General features: G+C 45.2%; 2 protein-coding genes across 5 annotated transcripts in view; both read left to right on the top strand.

The window, feature by feature from the left end:
- LOC133359023 (uncharacterized) overlaps nucleotides 1–16,079 on the top strand; it is a 60,661-nt gene that overhangs the window by 13,597 nt on the left and 30,985 nt on the right. Inside the window, exons 6-9 of the mRNA XM_061577395.1 lie at nucleotides 869–945; nucleotides 6,392–6,872; nucleotides 7,072–7,158; nucleotides 7,736–8,273. Of these exons, the coding sequence (XP_061433379.1) occupies nucleotides 869–945; nucleotides 6,392–6,872; nucleotides 7,072–7,158; nucleotides 7,736–8,273 (1,183 nt within the window). The remainder of the gene's footprint in view (nucleotides 1–868; nucleotides 946–6,391; nucleotides 6,873–7,071; nucleotides 7,159–7,735; nucleotides 8,274–16,079) is intronic.
- On the top strand, nucleotides 3,065–10,764 carry LOC133359249 (zinc finger protein 184-like). Of its 4 annotated transcripts, none has more exons than XM_061577723.1 (4): nucleotides 3,065–3,217; nucleotides 6,371–6,872; nucleotides 7,072–7,158; nucleotides 7,736–10,764. In XM_061577723.1, the coding sequence occupies exons 2-4, from the start codon at nucleotides 6,392–6,394 to the stop codon at nucleotides 8,362–8,364; spliced, it is 1,197 nt and encodes a 398-aa protein (XP_061433707.1). In that variant the 5' UTR covers nucleotides 3,065–3,217; nucleotides 6,371–6,391; the 3' UTR covers nucleotides 8,365–10,764. The 4 variants fall into 4 exon arrangements, with proteins under 4 accessions (XP_061433707.1, XP_061433705.1, XP_061433706.1 ...); XM_061577721.1 differs by having other exon boundaries at nucleotides 4,767–6,872; XM_061577722.1 differs by lacking the exon at nucleotides 3,065–3,217 and adding an exon at nucleotides 4,693–4,890 and having other exon boundaries at nucleotides 6,392–6,872.

Genomic DNA, 16,079 nt, shown 5'->3' with positions numbered 1-16,079 from the left:
GAACCCACGACCTCCTGCATATCAGGCGAGGGAGATAACATCTCGCAACCGTCGTGCAGAGGTCGCAAATGGGTTTTGATTCCTTACCCGTACCCGGCCGTACCCGTACCCTAACCGTACCCGGCCGGGTACGGGTAGGGTACGGGTATCGGGTACCTGATTGCGACCTCTGGGATAAAGCCATGTTGCAGGCGCGGGTGGGTTGATTCTAGAACTTGAATTGTGAGAAGAGATAAGACGTTGGGAAATGAGTGACAAACGGTTACTCACCAGTGACTCACGGCCTACCCGTACCCGTACTCGGCCGGGTACGGGTAGCCGGGTATCGGGTAGGGTACGGGTATCGGGTACCCAGTTGCGACCTCTGCCGTCGTGCCCCGCTCGCAACCGGTCAGTCGGAGCTTTATCGGTCAGAATTTGATCAAAACGTTGGCACAGATATATAATTTATTTGCAAACATGACAATCTTGCTTGGTGGTGGAGGTCTCATGGCAAGGCATAAAATTAGCACGTGGCCAGCAAGGCATCAAATTAGCACGTGGCCCAACCCAAAAGTACAGGAGAACCCCTTTTAACGACGGTCATTGATTGGTTCCACAAAACCGGTCGCCAGACACATTCGACACTCGGCCCCAGCGATGTGGAGATGAAATGAATTCACGTGGCACGATAACCGGTTCCAGGCGAGAAGGATGATCCACATCCCAGGATCGTCGCGTGCAAGGCTCAGCAGCCGCATTCCTGACGCATGGGCCAACACCGTTCATTCCTGGGTGACCGTGATGTCCAACCCAGCATTAAGAACCTGAATAAAAGGTTCCTGGTCGTCGGACACCGACGTATGAGCTACGGTGGCGTACCCCGTAGCACCCAAATCAAGGGGCTTCCTCAAGCAGAGGAGAGAAAACATCTGCACCGAAGTGTTGGCCGCCAAGCCGGCGTTCGTGAAGAACCGCCGCTTGAAGGCCACCATATAGTCTATGTTGTGTCTCTCACTTTGTGTCTCTGTGTGGGTCTCTGTGTTGTCTCTCTCTGTGTGTCTCTCTGTGTCTCTGTGTGAGTCTCTGCTTGTGTGTCTCTGTGTTGTCTCTCTTTGCTTGTGTGTCTGTCTGTGTGTCTCTGTGCGTGTCTCTTACTTTGTGTCTCTGTGTGTCTCTGTGTGTGTGTCTCTCTGTGTGTGTCTCTCTGTGTGAGTCTCTGCTTGTGTGTCTCTGTGTTGTCTCTCTATGCTTGTGTGTCTGTCTGTGTGTCTCTGTGTGTCTCTCTCTGTGTCTCTGTGTGTGTCTCTCTCTGTGTGTCTCTCTCTGTGTGTCTCTGTGTGTGTCGCTCTCTGTGTGTCTCTGTGTGTCTTTGTGTTGTCTCTATCTGTGTGTCTCTGTGTTGTCTCTCTCTGCTTGTGTGTCTGTCTGTGTGTCTCTGTGCGTGTCTCTCACTTTGTGTCTATGTTTGTCTCTGTGTGTCTCTGTGTGTGTCTCTCTCTGTGTGTCTCTGTGTGAGTCTCTCTCTGTGTGTCTCTGTGTTGTCTCTCTCTGCTTGTGTGTCTGTCTGTGTGTCTCTGTGTGTGTCTTAATTAAATTGACTTATTAATACATGTTTTATCCTACAACATCAGAGTGCAGCGGCACATTAAATACGCACTACAATGACAATAGTTTAAAGCGATTTGAAGCATGTTTTCTTTGGGGGGGGGGGGGGCAGAGCTTTGTGACGTCATATTTGAGGGGGGGGGGGTCTGACTTTTTGTGACGCCGTGTGACGTGGGGGCGGGTCAAAAATCGTCCAAAATCGCGTGACGTCATTTATGGACGGCCCCTTATCAGTCGCCTCCCCAGCCTACCCTGTAAATCGCTTCCCACTCGCGCCGTTTCGATATTCGTTGCCGCACATTTTCTCGGAACGCATCTCCGACGTAAACTGGGGTTTTGCCTGTATCCCTGTCCTGCCAATAAACTGCAACTTGAATCGCTACCTATGAGATCTTCACTCAAAACTGCTCTAGAGGAGTTGTACTACACCCGTAGCTGCCACTGCTATTCAGTGACCTAAAATAAAATACAATGTTTCACTCCGGATGACCGCTGCAAAGTATGATCTTGTGTTTTGATTTAGTGTGCTGATCTTAAAGGTGCATTGAAAAATGTTGATACTCCATCTGATGCTCCTGCTGTTGTGGAGTGACTCATGCAGCCAGCTTTTTCGCTCATTTACCAGCTTCACATTCCCTATTGCCGTACAAATACTGGAGGAAGGGCCTTTGCTGTTGATGCCACCAGGGTCTGGAATGCCATTGCCAATAAACTTCAACTTGAATCACTACCTATGAGATCTTCAATCAAAACTGTTCTAGAGGAGTTGTACACCCCTAGCTGTCACTGCTATTCAGTGACCTAAAATAAAATACAATGTTTAGCTCCGGATGACCGCTGCAAAGTATGATCTTGTGTTTTGATTTAGTGTGCTGATCTTAAAGGTGCATTGAAAAATGTTGATACTCCTTCTGATGCTCCTGCTGTTGTGGAGTGACTCATGCAGCAAGCTATGGCTACAGGGTTTGGTGGTACATGTTGTTTATGTCGTTTATTGTGAAAATTCGATCACAGTTCCTATGATCACTGTTACATTGCTTTTATGGCTTTATTTTGGTGATTTAGAAAAGTTTTTTGGTTTGGCCATGTTTGTTTGTTGTAGTACGGAGTTAGACTGATGGCCTTAATCTAAGTTGTCTTGTGGTTGTTGTTGTTTGACTTGCATCCCACTGGGATTTTTGCACACAGCGTTGGTGTACGGTGCTTTTTCTTGGAATATTTTGCTGTCTTTTTTTGGATTTCTGTTTGCACTTAGTCACATAGTCACTTTAAGATGTTTTCTGGTTCATGTTTTTGTCTTTTGTTTGTTGCGGTTGCACCCGATTCAAAAGCCGAATGGCTCACAGGGCTATACCTAATACATGAAACTGAAAAAAAGTGAAACCGTAGGATCGGCGATAATTTATATTCCCAATCGCGTAAATTTGCCGCGGTCCCTAACTCTGACAATCGGCGACTGGTGACAGGGACCACGAGTCTCTCTGGCGCGGTTTTACCCTCTGACCGCAGCAGCAGCAACAGTCTCAGCAGCAGCAGTGACAGCAGCAGAAACAACAGCGGCAGCAGCAACATAAACAGCAGCAACAGTGTCAACAGCAGCAGCAGCAGCGGCAAAACAACAGCAGCTACAGTAAGTGTCGGTAACAGCAGCAGCAGTGTCAGCAGTAACAGCAGAAAAACAGCAGCAACAGGAACAGCAGCAGTGTCAGCAGCAAACCAACAGCAGCAGTAGCAGGAACAGCAGTAGAAACAGCAGCAGTACCAACAGCAGCGGTAGCAGCAGCAGCAGCTTCATTACGTGTCCGTAACAACAGTAGCAACAAAATATCAGCAGCAGCAACAGTAGCAGCAGCAGTAGCAACAACAGCAGCAGTAGCAACAGGAGCAGCAGTAGCCACAGCAGCAATAGCAGCAGCAACAGCAGCGGTAGCAACAACAGCAGCAGTAGCAACAGCAGCAATAGCAGCAGCAACAGCAGGAACAACAGCAGCAGCAGGAACAACATCAGCAGTAGCAGCAGCAGCAACAGCAGCAGTAGCAACAACAGCAGCAGTAGCAACAACAGCAGCAGTAGCAACAGCAGCAATAGCAGCAGCAGCAGCAGGAACAACAGCAACAGCAGCAGCAGGAACAACATCAGCAGTAGCAGCAGCAGCAACAGCAGCAGTAGCAACAACAGCAGCAGTAGCAACAGCAGCAGCAGGAACAACAGCAGCAGTAGCAACAGCAGCAATAGCAGCAGCAGCAACAGCAGCAGGAACAACAGCAACAGTAGCAGCAGGAACAACAGCAGCAGTAGCAGCAGTAGCAACAGCAGCTACATTCCGTGTCCGTAACAACAGTAGCAACAGCAGCAGCAACAGTAGCAGCAGTAGCAACAACAGCAGCAGCAATAGCAACAACAGCAGCAGCAGCAATAGCAACAACAGCAGCAGCAATAGCAACAACAACAGCAGCAGCAATAGCAACAACAGCAGCAATAGCAGCAGTAGCAACAGCAGTAGCAACAATAGCAGCAGGAACAACAGCAGCAGTAGCAGCAGGAACAGCAGTAGCAGCAGCAACAGCAGCAGCAACACTAGCAGAAGGTAGTAGCAGTAGCAACAGCAGCTACATTCCGTGTCCGTAACAACAGTAGCAACAAAATAGCAGCAACACAACAGCAGCAGTAAACAACAGCAGAAGGTAGTAGCAGCAGTAGCAGTGGTAACAGGAACAGCAGAGAAGTAGTGTCAGCAGCAGAAAGCATCAGCTGCAGCGTCGGTAACAACAGTAGCAGTGGTAACAGCAACAGCATCACCTCCGATTAGCACAGTTTGGCTACGTACGGTGTGAAAGAAGTTCAAGGTACACGCTTGCATCCAGGGTCTTCTACACGGCCATTGGCTGTTTTGTTTAAAATAGGGTCTGTGTTGAAGGCAAAAGTAGCCCCTATTTATTATCACATTATACTGGTAGGAACCACCTGGTTCCACCAGCCCACAGGGGATTATTGTGTCCGTCCGTCCGTCGTGCCTCCAAAAATGGGAGGGGTCGGGCTGGGTGGAGAGGGGAGGGTGGGGAGGGGCTGGGTGGGGAAGTTGGGGAGGGGCTGGGTGGGGAGGGGCTGGTCACCCCGTGGTGCCCTTATAAAACTCAACGTTTAACCTACTCACGCCGGCTTGTGCCCGCCCTCACAGTCGGCCATATTTGCGGAATACACCACGCCGACGTTGACCCTGGCCATTGACCGAGCAACCCAACGTTCCTACCAGCTCCCTCCGCAGGAATGTGTTTATTCCGGATTATAAGACGTTCCGGAAGGTAAGGCGCACACCATAAAAGTGTGCCTAGTGTCACAGTTCAATTTACACGGATGTGGACACACCCGCCCATATACCGGATTATAAGATGCAACCCCTCCCCAACTTCTTTAAAATGCAGGGGAGTGCTGGGTTGGGTGCGTCTTATAATCCGGAGAGTAGTGAGAAAGTGCTGTATCTTATTAATATCGTCTAATATCGTATCATGTTCACCTATTTGATACAAAAAATATCCACGATATGGCGATTGTTATGATATCAAAATAGCTGTCTAAACTGTATGTTGCGGTGATTTTAAAAAATAGTGTCGTTTTTTGCTTGTGCGATCAGTCTCACACATAGCACATCGCTTTAAGGTCCTTCAACTGCACTTCACGTGGCATTCATTTCACTCAACATTAGGGTCACTCAACTTGATGTCTTCGCTTTTCGGTCACCGTCTGCCGGGTGGTTGACCTGGGGGATCACCTTAATTCAGCTGTTGTGGATGGGAAAGGAAGCAGCTTTTAAGAGATTTAAGAGACTTAAAGAGCTGGGTGGTCCAGTTAATTAAGTGATTAATTACTCAACCGATTATCGGTTCGATTACTCGACTAAATGGATGACACAAAAACAGTTGGGGGGGGAGGGGGGAAAAGTAAAACTTCTGTTCCAATGTGCGCCAGTGGATGTATGTTGAACTTCTTTCGCACCGCATGTAGTCAACGAGCTTATCGGAGGTGCGGAGGAAGGACAACAAACTAAACACAAAAAGCAGTTCTACATAAGTGAGTTTTTAATCTGGGTTTAAAAGTGCATAGCTCCAGTGGCTTCCTAATATCATTCCGGACAGCCGCAGAAGCGCACCTGAAGGCACGCGATGCGGTGACCGTCTTTGTTCGATGGTTAAGCCAAAAGCCACTGAGAGGATGGCCGGAGTTCGCGTGATGGTTTATGCTCCTTGACGAGTACAACAAGGTGTTGTGTTTCATTTGTGGCAAGCGTTTTGTGTGTAATGAGTGCGACCTTATAATGTATTAGCTCGGCAACCGGTAGCCAACGCAGCTCGGCGAGCATTGAATGGACATGGTCGGATCTTGCAGTACCTGTCACGACATGTGCCAAAGAATATTCTACACGCTGCAGCTTGGTCATGTAATGGATCGGAGGTAATGCGGTGCTTGGTGATGTCATTGGCATAATCAGCTGTGTCATGCTGAACCTAGCTTTGTTGGGGGTTTCCCACCTTTGGGAGACAGGATGTGAGGGCGACCAACATGTTTAAGGGGCCAGGATAATCGACCACAAAAAGTCATTGGTTCTAATTTATAATAAACGGATCGACCAAGTTGACCAATTGTCCCGGCTCTACTGAAACCAGACATTACTCTTTTTTGCAGTGAGACATTTCCTGATGTAGCAAATGATGAACGGATAATGACATCAATCACAAAATATACAATTTACTTTTATATATTCTAACTCAAAATTTGTTCAATGAGCTTTCTACGCATCCCATCAAGATGGCGTGCGCGGTGGACACCCCGGTGCTGGAGCCGAGCGGGAACTTCCCGGCGTGGCTGGAGGCGCAGGGCGTGAATGCGGAGGTGGCCCGGGCCATGGACTCGGAGCTGGGCATCCGGGACTACGGGGTCCTGCGCGCCTGCGTCGGGGACAGCCTCGTGCGGGCCGAGCTGCTGTCCACGGCACGCGACCGCCTACCCTTCGGCTTCTATGCCGTGCTGCGGCAGGTGGTGAAGGCCCTGCAGGGCGCTGAGCCCCACAACGCTGAGACGCCGCGATGGGACGACGCTGCTTCCTCCCCTGGCGACGTGACGCTGGGAGGCCTGGTGGAGGTGCTGCTTGCGCTGTTCAGCGGCCTGAGCCGGGAGCTGCTGCTGTCCGTGCAGAGGCTGGATGCTTCTAGAGCGTGCGCTGGGGACTCCACTTTAGCCACTCTTGAAAACAACGTGATACTTGACATCGATGATAATGCAGTGAACGGTAAAGTTTTATTCTGTTCGCTGAGCTATTTTCAAAGCGCCCGATATTTTTAAAGCAGATTGACAAGTATCGTTTTACTATTGTGGATTCAACAGGAAATCCACGAGGTCTTTATCAACAATGAATGTTACAATATTTAGCTTTCATAGCAGTGTGATATTTGGGGTGTTAAACCTGATGTGGTGCTTGTTCGTTTAAGCAGAAAAAGTTGGGAAGGACGTTGGAAGCAGTGGAGACGACAGCCCCAAGGAAACATTGCATGCAATAAAGACAGAGGCTCTGGAAGGTACATGAGGATTATAGAGCACATTTCAACACTTAACCTTATCAACCAAACTATAACAGTGATATCAGATCCTTTGCTTACTATGCGTGATGAATAAATTAATCTCAACATCACGATAAGCCACTTTGTTACGCTATCGTTTGTGGCCAGGTCGCTTCTGGAAAGGAGCTACATAGTTTAGTGGGCCTTAGCTGGTAAAATAGTTTCATAGTTTTTTTTTTATTGTTTGTATCCATCATGCACAATGGCTGGGAGATCCACAAATTTATAGATAAATTGTATGACACAATGGTACAGATAAACTAGGCCAGGGGTCGGCCACCAAAATAACAAGAAGAGCCATTTTTTTCGATTTCGGTAAAAAACTTGAATGTTTCAATAGTCACAGTGCATGTGAATGTGACACGGTGATCCTTAATAAATATATAAGCAATCCTTAAAGAGCCGCAGGTTGCAGACCCCTGAACTAGACGATTAGAAATATCAAGCCTGTATCGTAACAACTGAAAAATCGATGCCAGCTGGATCACAAATCAAGTTTGGATCACTAATCTCTTTCTTTTCTTTTTTCACGTAGATATTAACGACGTGGAGAGGCATTCAGACTTCATCGTGAAAGATGTGGTCTCACTCAAAGGCATGGCATTGGACCATGCGAACGCTTCCAAAGTTGGCACATTTTCACAGAAGCAGCAGCACATGGGAGGTAAAACGCAAGGCAACTCCGAAACTGAAGAGGCATCTCCGCGTGTTGCGTACCCACCAATGCCAGCAACGATGCTGCACATTTCCGAGGAGCAGGTGATAATGATCGGTATCGAAGGTCTATCGAACAAGGAACACGATTACATTCTTGATGACCACAATCTTGAAGAACAGCAGCTTTGTAGAAAAGGGTTTCTAATTTCGAGCTTCCCAAAAGTGAACAAACCCGTAGTGGATAAGCCCTACCAGTGCCCCGTGTGCAAAAGGAGCTTTGCGAAGCTTTCCTACTTAAAGTGCCACCAGCGTATACACACGGGAGAGAAGCCCTTCCGCTGTAAGATGTGCAGCCAGTCGTTCGTGCAAGCCTCCAACTTAAAGACTCACGTTCGCACACACACAGGGGAGAGGCCGTACCAGTGCAATTTATGTTATCGTAAATTCTCGCGCAGTCATCATTTAAAAACTCACCAGTATACTCACACAATGCAGTCAAGTGCTTAATTTCGGCCGGAAAAATCGGGATCTTCATTATACTGCGGCGATGTGTGCGGTGGTGTGTAAAAATGTGCTTGAATAGTGTTTTAGGTTAACCAGATGTGCTTACGGATATAACGTAAATGTTACTTCCTTATTTGATTATAGGGCCCGATAATATGAGATTGTTGAGAGGTATATCTTGTTCTCTAGTGGTAGTGCCTTACACTGATGATCACTACTGCAAGCCAACCTAGCAGCGTTCTGGAAAATATCGATCGAGATGTTAAGTCCTGCATGTCTTGTTAGTTTTTATCAAGTGCAAAGCCCTTTCAATAAGGAAAAAGACTTGTTTTGTAATGATTATTTTGTATTAATATCAACCACTAGCCTTTTGCCCATCCAAGGACGGGTGTATTGCAGTAAATATAAAATGAGGGGGAGGGCTATGTGGAGGACGTCACCTGTTCATGTTGATTAATGAGGGGGGCTGGCCGACGTGGAATGACGTCACGCGCGGGACACACAGACATTCTTGGCTCATTAATTCTAGATTTGAAGCTTTCGTGACTGCAAGGATTCATATTCTTAGGTTTTTTCGGTAAAGTCAGGTAGGTAAAAAATTAAAATTAATAAAAGTAAAATAAAAATAAAATCACGACGTTTCGGAGGCAACACAAGCTTCTGTCTTCAGGTGGAACCGTCACAGCCCGACAGCTGTTTTATTTTACTTTTATAAATTTAAATTTTTTACCTACGTGACTTTACCGAAAAAACCTAAGAATATTCTTGGCTCATTATAGTAGTAAATGTCTGGGTTGCCCTAAGAATATCGGAGTGAATTGGGCATGACCCTGGTCATCCTGTGCAATATATATTCCAGATGTAATACATGCGAATAGCAGTGCCCTTGTACAGCTGCACATGAGGAGGGTGGTAACTGATTTTTTATGTATTGGCCTTTGAGGGTGGAAAGACATGTGGAATTCATTGAAGAATGAAGCTGCATGGACAACAGCATTTGCATCCTTAATAAACCTTTCAAATCTTCTTGGTTCTTTCGGTAAAGTCATGTAGAAGGGAAGTAATAAAATAATAAAAATAAAACATAATAAAATACCGAAAGAACCAAGAAGATGAATCCCTGCAGTCACGAAAGCTTTAAATCGAAATTAAACCTTTCAAAATGAACATTGGCCAGAATTGAAACATCATTTGCCCTGCCACTCTTCGCTACAATCATAAACATGATTGAATTTGTTTCAGTCATTTGTAAAGGTCGTAAAAATTATATACGACGTCGAATTGTAATGTATTACTTACTGTTAGTAACTCAGCTTATTGTAGAGTATAGTATACTGATGATGCTATGTAGTTTATACTTTAGTTGTTTATGTAGTTTATACTTTAGTTTTTTTTACGTGGTTGTTTAGTAACTGCAGCTACATACTATTAACATTCCTTTCCCTTGTTAATGCTACCCCCCTTCCCCCTTCCCTTTGATGCTGATAATCCTGCATAATGGACGGGCATAATATTAATTTGAAACCCCCCCGCCCACCTCCTACGCATTTTCCATATGCTAAATTCCTCTTGATATGCAAATTATTTTGTCAAGGCGCTCTTCTTCCCCCCTCCCCCCCTCCAACCCAGCTTAAATATACGCTCCAAACTTGGTGGTGTTTCATTCTTCACCTGAGGACGGCTGCTTGCGTTGTGGCCGAAACGTCGTGAGAAATATTTTATTATGTTTTATTTGTATTATTTTATTACTTCCCTTCTATGTGACTTTACCGAAAGAACCAAGAAGATGAATCCCTGCAGTCACGAAAGCTTTAAATCGAAAAAATCTTGTCGTTTCTTCAATGTGCAGTTGTGCTCGGGCATCGACGTTTTTGGTCACTTGATACTTCCCGCTGTCATATTCTCTGAATTATAAAAACATCTTTTCCCTGTATCTTAAAGCAAAGCTCTGGGGCGTGTTTAATAATCCAGTAGGTGTGTGTTTATGATGAATCACGATTGTATACGTATGTAGTGGAATAGCGCTCGCTGCTGTCTACAAAGTGTAACTACAAGATAGGGCAGTACACAGGTCAAGAGACGACAACCTGCTAGTAGGTTCCAGAAGGGGGGCGTGGTGAGGGCGGAGCAAGGCTACGCCGGGAGGATAAGAGGAGGCCCTGAGCCAGAGCTCGGGGCTGTTGCTGAAAGTGGACCCCCTGGCCAAGCTGCTGTTCGTCACCACCATCGACGCCGTCTTCACCATCACTGGGTGCTGCGAGCTAGACAGCCTGCCAACTGTTTAGTTAGATAGTGCCGCCGACAATAGACGGTTGTGTGTGTACAGATGTATATAATAGTGTGCACCCCCGTAGAGTGTATAGTCCCCATTGTGAGTAAAGAATAAAGAGGTGCCTGCAAGTATTACTGTCTCCGATCTGCGTCACTACACGTGCATTAACACAGGGCTGCATCTTTCCGCAGGACCTTATAATTCATGCCCCATTCATTCAAGCTTTTTTTTAAATATAAAAATGCCTTGTATAAAGGTGTCAGTTTTGTACCAGTTTAAAGGGTAAAAACCTACTACTATATCTGGCTAGTTTATCAGTTACTCCCGCAATGTACGGTATTTTGATCGTTTTAATTACTTGGGCAGTTTCAATGCTCTTGTTATTTGATTTGGTTTTGATATTCAATGCCCTGTTGATTTGTGCATCATTGTAATCATTAATTTGCAGCGCTTCTTTAACATGTTGAATTTCTCTTCTTAGTTCTTTCGGTAAAGTCACGTAGAAGGGAAGTAATAAAATAATAAAAATAAAACATAATAAAATAAAATAATTCTCACGACGTTTCGGCTACAACGCAAGCAGCCGTCTTCAGGTGAAGAATGAGACAATGCCAAGCTAGGAGCTTATATATAAGCTGCGTTGGAGGTGGAGGAAAGAGCGCCTTAACAAAAGAATGTGCATATGAAGAGGAATTTAGCATATTCATGGAAAATGCGTAGGAGGTGGGCGGGGGGGGTTTAAAATCAGATTATGCCCATGCATTATGCAGGATCAACAGCACCAAGGGGGGGTGCAGGGATTAGCAGTAACAAAGGAAAGGAATGTTAATGATATGTAGCTGCAGTTAATCAACCACCACGTAGAAAACTAAAGTATAAACTACATAAAAAAAACTAAAGTATAAATAGCATAGCACCATCAGTATACTTACTATACTCTACACTAAGCTGAGTTACTAACAGCAAGTAATACATTACAATTCTACGTCGTAAAAATTATATAATATGCTTCCATCTAAACTTTATTCTATTGCATCACACGAGCATATACCGTACTATATACTGCCAACATTAAATTATATACTGTATTGCTGTAAACCAACCTATATCTTATACATTTAATATAACACTATGTATTATTCTACCCACCCTAATGTGTGTCGAAATGGTTTATTACGTCCTTCCAATGATTGCTAAGCCAGAATCCATCTTCTCGGTTAAAATTGTCTCTGTGTTTGTATATGTGGATCGCCTCATGAACGAATCTCTCATGATAGCCAGATGGCTTGCAGAGAACCTCTGTCTTGGAGAAGTCAATATCATGTGAGCCCACTGAGTTGTAACAGTGATCTGCCACGGCTGAGGAGTTTGTCCTACCGTGTTTCAGGTCAGCTTTATGTTCACGGATGCGGTCCGAGACATGTCGTTTGGTTTCCCCAATGTAACTGCTACCACAGAGGCAACTTAGTTTGTAGACGCCAGGGTACTGTATGTCTGGAACCACATCTTTTACAGACGGTACCAGATCACGGATTTTATGTACTGTGTTGAATCGGACCTGGATCTTGTGTTTAATCAGGATTTTGGAGATCTTTTTTGTGACCCCAGCAATGTAGGGTAAGGTGATGGTCTTGAAAGGCTCCTCAACAGGATCCTTCTTGATGGTTGGAGTGATGGCTTTGCGGATTGTGTAGTCGGAGTAACCATTAACCTTAAGAGCTTGGCGTACGTGTTTGAGTTCACTGGCAATGTGTTCATGGTCGGAGATGCATTGGGCTCTATGATATAGAGTCTTGATGAGGGAATTCTTCTGGGATGGATGGTGGTGGGAATCCGGTTTTAGATAAGCATCCGTATGGGTGGCTTTCCTGTAGACAGAGTGGCTCATTGAACCATCAGGTCTCCTTTTGATTAGGACATCCAAAAAGGGTAGCTTGCCATCTTTTTCGACTTCCATGGTGAATCTGATGGCTGGGTGTATGGAGTTGATGTGGTCGAGAAATTGGTCTAGAGCAGCACGGCCATGTGGCCAGATGACAAAAGTGTCGTCTACGTACCTCTTCCATAAGGTCGGGCGTAGAGTGGCAGTCTGGATGGCGTCCGTCTCAAATTTCTCCATGAAGATGTTGGCTACAACCGGAGATAGGGGGGAGCCCATTGGGGTGCCCTCAGTTTGCTTGTAGAAAGTTTCATTCCAGGTGAAGTATGTATTGGTTAAGCAGTGTCTCACCAGGGGGGGTACCCCAGCATTCAGTCCATGATGAACCAAGTCTTCAATGATTGCGATGGTATCAGGTACAGGAACCTTGGTGAATAAGGAAACCACATCAAAACTGACAAGCAGGTCGTCTGGGGACAGGGCAATCCCCTTGATTGTCGATACCAGGTCAGTAGAGTTTAGTACCGCAGAGGTGGTTTTTCCAGTGAAAGGCCGTAGGATTTCAGACAAAAAACGAGCCAATTTATAGGTGGGGGAGTTGATAGTAGAGACAATGGGACGAAGAGGTGTATCTTCTTTATGTATCTTTGGCAAGCCGTATAATCTTGGTGGCCTGGCTGCAGAAGGTTTCAACGAGAACTGTTTGGTCTGATCAAATAATGCGGTTGAATCAGAAATGATTTTGTTGGTTTTAGTGACGAGGCTGTTGGTGGGGTCTCTTTTTATTTTTGTATAGCTGCCATCGTTGAGTAGTTCTTGAATTTTGTTGTTGTATTCTATTTTGTCCATGATGACAGTGGCATTGCCTTTGTCGGCTGAGAGGATGACAATGTCTTCCCCACCAACAGCCTCGTCACTAAAACCAACAAAATCATTTCTGATTCAACCGCATTATTTGATCAGACCAAACAGTTCTCGTTGAAACCTTCTGCAGCCAGGCCACCAAGATTATACGGCTTGCCAAAGATACATAAAGAAGATACACCTCTTCGTCCCATTGTCTCTACTATCAACTCCCCCACCTATAAATTGGCTCGTTTTTTGTCTGAAATCCTACGGCCTTTCACTGGAAAAACCACCTCTGCGGTACTAAACTCTACTGACCTGGTATCGACAATCAAGGGGATTGCCCTGTCCCCAGACGACCTGCTTGTCAGTTTTGATGTGGTTTCCTTATTCACCAAGGTTCCTGTACCTGATACCATCGCAATCATTGAAGACTTGGTTCATCATGGACTGAATGCTGGGGTACCCCCCCTGGTGAGACACTGCTTAACCAATACATACTTCACCTGGAATGAAACTTTCTACAAGCAAACTGAGGGCACCCCAATGGGCTCCCCCCTATCTCCGGTTGTAGCCAACATCTTCATGGAGAAATTTGAGACGGACGCCATCCAGACTGCCACTCTACGCCCGACCTTATGGAAGAGGTACGTAGACGACACTTTTGTCATCTGGCCACATGGCCGTGCTGCTCTAGACCAATTTCTCGACCACATCAACTCCATACACCCAGCCATCAGATTCACCATGGAAGTCGAAAAAGATGGCAAGCTACCCTTTTTGGATGTCCTAATCAAAAGGAGACCTGATGGTTCAATGAGCCACTCTGTCTACAGGAAAGCCACCCATACGGATGCTTATCTAAAACCGGATTCCCACCACCATCCATCCCAGAAGAATTCCCTCATCAAGACTCTATATCATAGAGCCCAATGCATCTCCGACCATGAACACATTGCCAGTGAACTCAAACACGTACGCCAAGCTCTTAAGGTTAATGGTTACTCCGACTACACAATCCGCAAAGCCATCACTCCAACCATCAAGAAGGATCCTGTTGAGGAGCCTTTCAAGACCATCACCTTACCCTACATTGCTGGGGTCACAAAAAAGATCTCCAAAATCCTGATTAAACACAAGATCCAGGTCCGATTCAACACAGTACATAAAATCCGTGATCTGGTACCGTCTGTAAAAGATGTGGTTCCAGACATACAGTACCCTGGCGTCTACAAACTAAGTTGCCTCTGTGGTAGCAGTTACATTGGGGAAACCAAACGACATGTCTCGGACCGCATCCGTGAACATAAAGCTGACCTGAAACACGGTAGGACAAACTCCTCAGCCGTGGCAGATCACTGTTACAACTCAGTGGGCTCACATGATATTGACTTCTCCAAGACAGAGGTTCTCTGCAAGCCATCTGGCTATCATGAGAGATTCGTTCATGAGGCGATCCACATATACAAACACAGAGACAATTTTAACCGAGAAGATGGATTCTGGCTTAGCAATCATTGGAAGGACGTAATAAACCATTTCGACACACATTAGGGTGGGTAGAATAATACATAGTGTTATATTAAATGTATAAGATATAGGTTGGTTTACAGCAATACAGTATATAATTTAATGTTGGCAGTATATAGTACGGTATATGCTCGTGTGATGCAATAGAATAAAGTTTAGATGGAAGCATATTATATAATTTTTACGACGTAGAATTGTAATGTATTACTTGCTGTTAGTAACTCAGCTTAGTGTAGAGTATAGTAAGTATACTGATGGTGCTATGCTATTTATACTTTAGTTTTTTATGTAGTTTATACTTTAGTTTTCTACGTGGTGGTTGATTAACTGCAGCTACATATCATTAACATTCCTTTCCTTTGTTACTGCTAATCCCTGCACCCCCCCTTGGTGCTGTTGATCCTGCATAATGCATGGGCATAATCTGATTTTAAACCCCCCCCGCCCACCTCCTACACATTTTCCATGAATATGCTAAATTCCTCTTCATATGCACATTCTTTTGTTAAGGCGCTCTTTCCTCCACCTCCAACGCAGCTTATATATAAGCTCCTAGCTTGGCATTGTCTCATTCTTCACCTGAAGACGGCTGCTTGCGTTGTAGCCGAAACGTCGTGAGAATTATTTTATTTTATTATGTTTTATTTTTATTATTTTATTACTTCCCTTCTACGTGACTTTACCGAAAGAACTAAGAAGATGAATCCCTGCAGTCACGAAAGCTTTAAATCGAAATGTTGAATTTCACTTCTCAGACTGTCACCATCTGACACTTTCTTAGCTCGATGAATGAGCATCTTGATAAGAGCAGATTTCTCTGTTATTTTACCATTTAGACCCTGTCCGAGCAGAATATCCATAAATGGTAGAGTTCTGTGAGCTTCCACTTCCATGGTGAACTGTATGGATGGGTTTTGTGAGTTGAGATTACTTAGAAATGCGTTCAGTGTATCTTTGCAGTGTGGCCAGACCACCAATGTGTCATCCACATATCTAAACCAAGCAGATGGTTTTAGTGTGCTTGAAGCTATTGCTTTTGTTTCAAAATATTCCATGTGTAATGAGCGATTTCTGCGACACGTCGTGTCTTCTTTTATTCTGACACGAGCACAACACAGGCAAACTTGACCTTTCTCATTCTGAGTACAACACTTAGATATTAACGTCTCCACTGGCTACACACACGGCCGA

The sequence above is a fragment of the Lethenteron reissneri genome, chromosome 64 (assembly GCF_015708825.2).
Source record: "Lethenteron reissneri isolate LAM-NWPU_2019-01 chromosome 64, ASM1570882v1, whole genome shotgun sequence".
Lineage (NCBI taxonomy): Eukaryota > Metazoa > Chordata > Hyperoartia > Petromyzontiformes > Petromyzontidae > Lethenteron > Lethenteron reissneri.
The sequence above is the reverse complement of the archived record's forward strand: the minus strand, read 5'-3'. Positions and strand labels throughout refer to the sequence as shown.

What these genes read in the sequence shown, in the direction of transcription:
- LOC133359249 (XM_061577723.1), top strand. Translation starts at nt 6,392, where the DNA reads ATGGCGTGCGCGGTGGACACCCCGGTGCTGGAGCCGAGCGGGAACTTC. An exon ending in CGATGATAATGCAGTGAACG is followed by an intron (nt 6,873 to 7,071) that starts GTAAAGTTTTAT and finishes TGTTCGTTTAAG; the next exon opens with CAGAAAAAGTTGGGAAGGAC. An exon ending in AAAGACAGAGGCTCTGGAAG is followed by an intron (nt 7,159 to 7,735) that starts GTACATGAGGAT and finishes TTTTTCACGTAG; the next exon opens with ATATTAACGACGTGGAGAGG.